The 6277-nt window shown below is 45.8% G+C and overlaps 1 protein-coding gene across 1 annotated transcript; it reads left to right on the forward strand.

Moving 5' to 3' along the window:
- Nucleotides 1-309: 309 nt before the first annotated feature.
- On the forward strand, nucleotides 310-1554 carry LOC105180039. Its single transcript, XM_011103707.1, has 2 exons — nucleotides 310-675; nucleotides 808-1554. The coding sequence occupies exons 1-2, from the start codon at nucleotides 310-312 to the stop codon at nucleotides 1552-1554; spliced, it is 1113 nt and encodes a 370-aa protein (XP_011102009.1).
- Nucleotides 1555-6277: the final 4723 nt, after the last annotated feature.

Genomic DNA, 6277 nt, shown 5'->3' on the forward strand with positions numbered 1-6277 from the left:
AGAAAGCGCTACAAGAATTAAAGGAGTATCTGACAAAACCCCACCTACTAGCAAATCCAAAGGAAGGAGAAACCCTGTTCTTGTACTTAGGCATATCGGAGAATGCAGTCAGTTCGGTTTTGGTGCGGGAAGAAGCCGGTAATCAGAATCTAATATATTATGTTAGCAAGATGCTCCAAGGCGCTGAATCGAAGTATTTAGAGATAGAAAAGTTAGCGCTCGCCTTAGTAGTAACCGCTCGAAAGTTGCGACCTTACTTTCAATCGCACAAAAGTGGTGGTATTGACAAATCACCCCCTAAAACACGTGATGTCGCGACTCGAGGCCTCAGGCCGATTGATCAAATGGGCTGTCGAATTGGGACAGTATGGCGTTGACTATCAACCCAGGACTGCACAGAAAGCACAAGTGCTGGCGGACTTTGTGACGGAGCTATCTAGCGACCTGAAATCACCTCTAGCTGTTGAAGAGCAGGGCTCGACATGGATGTTGCATGTGGATGGTTCCTCAAATACCAACAATGGAGGAGCGGGCATATTGATTCAAGGGCCCAAGGGAGTAGAGATCGAGGTGGCAGCTCGCTTGTCTTTTCCTGTAACCAATAATGAGGCAAAATATGAAGCACTCATCTTGGAATTAGAACTTGCATATGAAGCTGGGGCCAGAGACCTGGAGGTTTTCACAGATTCTCAATTAATTGCATTGCAAATTGAATGAACATACGAAACTAGGGAAAGGACGATGACATCTTACAAGGAGATCGTACAAAAATTAATGAGCAAATTTGACAAATGTTCTATTTTATAGGTGCCTAGAACAGAAAACGACAAAGCAGATGCCTTATCCAAATTTGGGGCCACAATGGATGGGATTAGAGATCGTAGAATAACAGCATTAGTGCGTGAGCGATCAGCCCTAGCGAGCAGAATGGAGGTGCAAGTAGTCTCCGAAGCCGGGTCGTGGAAGGATGAAATCATTAAATACTTGGAGAACAACATCTTGCCTACCGATCCCGTCGCGGTGAAAAGAGTGAAATTCCGAGCTACACGATTCACTATGTTGTTGGGGCAACTATACAAGCGAACATTGGATGGGCCTCTCCTGAAATGCTTAGACGAGGAGAGAGCCTTGTACGTGATGCGCGAAATCCACGAAGGGAGCTGTGGGAACCATTCAGGTGCGAGATCGCTGGATCAGAAGGTCATACGACAGGGGTATTTTTGGCCCACATTGGTCAAAGATTCCAAGGAGCTGGTGAAGAAGTGCGAAAGCTGCCAGAAATATGCATCCCTGATACAGCAACCAACAACCTCAATGGAGCCGATCAAAATAGATTGTCCGTTCGACCAGTGGGGAATAGACATCGTGGGACCTTTCCCCCCTGCACAATCTCAAAAGAAATTCATCATTGTAGCGGTTGAATACTTCTCCAAGTGGGTCGAAGCGGAGGCCGTGGCCAAGATATCCGAGAGAGAAGTCATTAACTTCATTTGGAAGAACATCATCTGCAGGTTCGGAATACCCAGAATTCTAATTTCTGATAATGGCACCTAATTTCAGGGAAGAAAGATTACAGAATAGTACAAGGAGCTCAAGATCGAACAGCACTTCACGTCGGTCGCGAATCCGCAGGCCAATGGGCAGACGGAGGTGACTAACTGAACGATCCTACAACAGTTGAAAACACGACTGGAAAATAAAAGATCGTGGGTAGACGAACTGCCAGGAGTTCTATGGGCTTACCGCACAACTCCGCGAACTGCTACGGGCGAGACCCCATTTTTCCTGGTATATGGAACGGATGCTATAACTCCTGCGGAGGTAGGAGAGGAGTCCCAACGGATCGCATCTTACAACCCTAGTTCTAACCAAGGTGAGCAGAATTTCGACCTTACAGTGATCGAAGAGAAGAGAGATGCGGCATACGCCCGAATCTTGCACCACAAGGGGTTAATGATGAAAAATCATGATCGAAGGGTTCGACCAAGGCAGCTACAAGTGGGAGATCTCGTGTTAAAGAAAGTGGAGGCCTCCAAACACGTTGGAAAATTGGAACCGCCATGGGAGGGGCCATACAAAGTGACCGAGATTAGGAAAAAAGGTACGTACAAGTTGCAAGATATGCAAAGACGAAACTTACCGCGACCATGGAATATCCAGAACTTGAAAAAGTTCTATGCGTGAAGGGAGATTGCATTTATGGAGCCTGTGAAAGGCCGTCAACTAGCTGGAGAGCACTTATTATGGAGCTTGTGAAAGCCATCAACTGCGGAGAGATAACATTTAAGGAGCCTATGAAAGACCATTAACTGTGGAGAGATCGCATTTAAGGAGCCTGTGAAAGGCCATCATCGCATTTCTGGTGCCTGTGAAAGGCCAATCAACCGTCCGAAGACACCTAAAGGAGCCGGTGAAAGGCCATCAACTGCGGAGAGGTCGCATTTCTGGTGCCTGTGAAAGGCCAATCGACCGTCCGAGGACACCTAAAGGAGCCTGTGAAAGGCCATAGGTGCCTGTGAAAGGCCACCAAATACGAAGATCGCATTAATGGAGTCAGTTTGAAAGTTCACATCCAAGGTTAGGAAGGTCGCATTTTTTATATTAGAAACAGTCATTAATACATATGATAATATCTGAAAGGACTTGTATAAAGTGTAATCCCTTTTGAGAAATTCCAAGAAGCCAATTTGTCTTTTCGTGTTACATTGATTCAAAAATCATGTTTATCTTATACTTGGTATTACCTATTGCCGAATTCTTCAAAACGCCACACGCCAACTGAAAAAGAGGCGTTCAACAAACTAAAATCTGAAAAATACGCAGCCTGCAGTGCGATCTGAAAAAGAGGCGTTTAACAAGAACACACACTATTTGAGAAAAAAGAGCACCCGAGGAAGAACGATGAGAAGTAAAAGGCATCAATACACGAGCTGTCAAAAGATCTATTCTTTCATTAATGAAGCATCATGTACATGACAACATCAAAAAATCATGCCCTTCAAAACCAGCCATAAGAAAATTACAAGTATGTCATTGACAAGTGTATCAATAAGAATTGTCTAAATGAACCAAGCCCCTGATCACATCAGTTGTCGGCTTCTAGCCCCTCCCTCAAAGCAGCAAACTTATCCTCCTCGAGATCGGGTTCATCAGGATAGGGTTGAAGGTCTCCATCGAGCGTGATATCCATTTGACTGTGATTAAAAGACTCTTGAAATCCACCAAGTTTCTCAATTTGAGCCTCACACGTCTTATAGCCCTTGGTGAAAGAGTCAGCAGACTTGATCTCAACAACAGTCTTGAAAGTGTCCGTCTTCAAGAAGTCACAGACAACAGCCATACGGGAGCTCGCTAAAATCTGGTGATGCTCTTCCAGTGAAATGCGACTGGCCTGGCCTTCATCAAATCCCTTCTTATGGCCCTCGACCAGCCCGACCTCCCCTCAAACCCTTCTTTCCGACCTTCTGATAGGGCGATCTCCTTGTCCTTGTTAGCAGCTGCAAGCTCGCCCTTCCAAAACCCAGAGTTTCTCGAGCAAAGTCTGCATCTCCTCCACATGAGCTCGATCCATTCTATCCCTATCAGCCAGTTGTGCTTGGAGCTCCTTCACCTTCCTATCGGACAAAATGTGCTTTTTGCGATAGGTCGTGCATTTGATGGATAGGCTCCGGAAGAACGTCAATGCCTGCAATATTGATCAAAATTGTTTAGAGTCGAATACCAAAACTGTAGTAAAAAATATGAGATTACCTGTAGCTGAGCATGAACCCCATATTCCTCGACCCTGACGGGATTGTTTGCTACTAAGGAGCTCTGATCGCGGAGAGAGGTGAAAGAGTCGTACAGCTCGAAGGACTCCCCTCCTGCTTTTGAGAAAAGGACAGAACTAGAAGAGTTGTTCCACCTTAGAGCCATCCGATCTCCCTTCTGTTCAGACGGATGGGGCTGATCGCCTCTCAGTGCCTCCCTGGTCTCTTCCCAACAAGACGCAAGTTGTTCTAACCACAGAAACCTTTCGCGCTCATCTGCCTGTTCGGCCTTAACTGCAGCTTCCTTGGCCATCCTGCTCAATGATTTGGATCGATGGGACTTTGAGGGTTTCAAAGACCCAAAAGGTTCTGTTGGCTCTTTATCTCTCGCCTCATCCCCATGCCCGTGCTTGTGCGAAGCCCTCGTCCATTTTTTCTTTTCTCCACTATCGCGGTCGTGCTTCTCAGGTTCACCCCCCCTGATCGTCGCTCAGATCGTCGAGATTCAGTTCTAAGTCAGAAGAGTTGTATCCGTGCAGAGGAAGAGGGGGGGACTCCTCGCTGTTGACCTGAATAAGATGATGGTCAGCAGGGCTCGTAGGCACAGGGGCTCGCGAAAGGGCTTGTATAGGTGAGCTCGAAGGGGGATCTGTAGGAGGTGCGACCTGCTTCCCCTTGGCCTTCATCTTATTTTCGGCCGCCTTCAGCCGTAGAGCGTAACGAGAGCTCATGATTATACTATCTGCAAAACAGAGGTATGTAAGCAAACTCAAACAGAATGATAAGGTAATGCGTCGTACGAGAAAAAGAGATCACCTAAAGACTCTTCGACGTGGAGGGGCGCTGGAGATAGCCTAGACAGTCGCAAAACCTTCTCAGTGAGAAGCTTCATGGGGTCGTACTTATAAGAGGTTAAACTATTTATTTGATCGCCCTCCAGCCCCCCTCCACTTGTCTTGGGAACAGGTTTATATTTACTTCATTCCATTTTAAAAGGCCAAATACGGGTTGGTGGTCGAACAATTCTAACCAGGCCCCTGCGTTCGATTTTAAAGTACTCAGATATCTACAGTCAGGCATGGCAGAAAGGTAGAAGAAACCCCTATCACCTGATCGTTTGGAAGTGGTGAAAGAGTATAAACTCCAGAAGTTATCAAAATTGGGTTCAACACCCAAATATTGCATTATTACGAAAAAAAGAACAATATGAGTAATAGAGTTGGGAGAAATCTGCATAGGGCATATCTCCAGTTTATTCAAAATTGCGGATAGAGGAGGAGCTAAAGGGAACCTCAACCCGGCATCAAGATGTTTGATAGAAAAGGCACAGAAACCAGGGGGAGGACGGTGCATGCGATCGAAAGCCCTACGAATGATAATCACGTACTCAGGGGGTATGTTATATTTTTCCCTAATCTTGCGAATAGGGGTTCTGACACTACTGACTACAGCTTCCCAAGGATTCCTAGCGAGCCTATCTTGGAATTTTTCAAGGGTAGAAGGCCCAACTTGTTTATCAAGAGTGTTGGAAATCTAGAACTTTTTGTTCCTTTTTGGAGAGGTAGAAAAGGAACCATGAGCAGACCCAGAAAGGGTCACAGACAACCTGGAGCCAGAGCTCGAACCAGAATTTGAACTAAAGTTGGAAGACATCGTACCTTAGAACAGGATGGCTCTGCAAGCTGCAGATCGAACACGAACTCGAAGTTATAAGCATTGGTCGCTAAAGCTTATGTGTGGTGCGGGGGAAAATGTTTGAATGAATGGTGTATTTATAGGTTCACTTTTCTAGGGAAGCGCGCCACAGACAAGGTCACCGGATGATGCCACGTGTCCGCCAGAAGTGCGAGATCGATGGATGCGACCGTTCTACTTCTTCAAAAGCAATAAATTGCACTTTGAATAAGTGAGGGAGTAATGATGGGTATCTGCTGCAATATGCTAGGAAATGACAAAAACACCCTTCATTAAGGGTATTAATGTCCTTTCGCTAGAGGATCTGCACCTCTTCTATCGGGCGGGTCACAGAGGACCCGACCCGGTCCGAATAATAACCTTGAAGACCCGGACAATCACAACCGTCCGATCTGGATGCGAGCCAGTAGGATAAGGCCACGTGGCCCAGTCAACAGTATCCGGCTGTGCTCTATTAAATAGACCCGAAACGCCGTAATGAAAGGTAACTGTTCTGCATTTATTGAGATCGAACTTTGTGATCGCTTACTCTTCTCTCAATCAACCTAACTTGAGCGTTGGAGGGTCATTGTTGGGTACGTGCCCAACAAGCTCAATGGTCTTGTCTTATTCTCAGGGAACCCAAAATCTGATCTTGGAGGAGTTAGCTATCTGTGACGAGTTCGTATATAGGGATCACTGAATTCGAGCCGGATCATAATGGATGTCCCAACCTTCTGTGCCATAACATTCTGTTACAAATTTGAGATGTAAAGCAAGTATTTTTTTAGCTTGATGTATGAATGAATGATAGTGGAATCGAATGAAGATTTGTCTAAGAAATACAAAATTGC

The sequence above is a fragment of the Sesamum indicum genome, unplaced genomic scaffold (genome assembly GCF_000512975.1).
Source record: "Sesamum indicum cultivar Zhongzhi No. 13 unplaced genomic scaffold, S_indicum_v1.0 scaffold00293, whole genome shotgun sequence".
Lineage (NCBI taxonomy): Eukaryota > Viridiplantae > Streptophyta > Magnoliopsida > Lamiales > Pedaliaceae > Sesamum > Sesamum indicum.

Excerpts from the sequence above, each read along its gene's own strand:
- LOC105180039 (XM_011103707.1), top strand. The coding sequence starts at position 310 with ATGTCGCGACTCGAGGCCTCAGGCCGATTGATCAAATGGGCTGTCGAA. Across the intron at positions 676-807 it reads CTGGGGCCAGAGACCTGGAG|GTGCCTAGAACAGAAAACGA; the intron begins GTTTTCACAGAT and ends TCTATTTTATAG.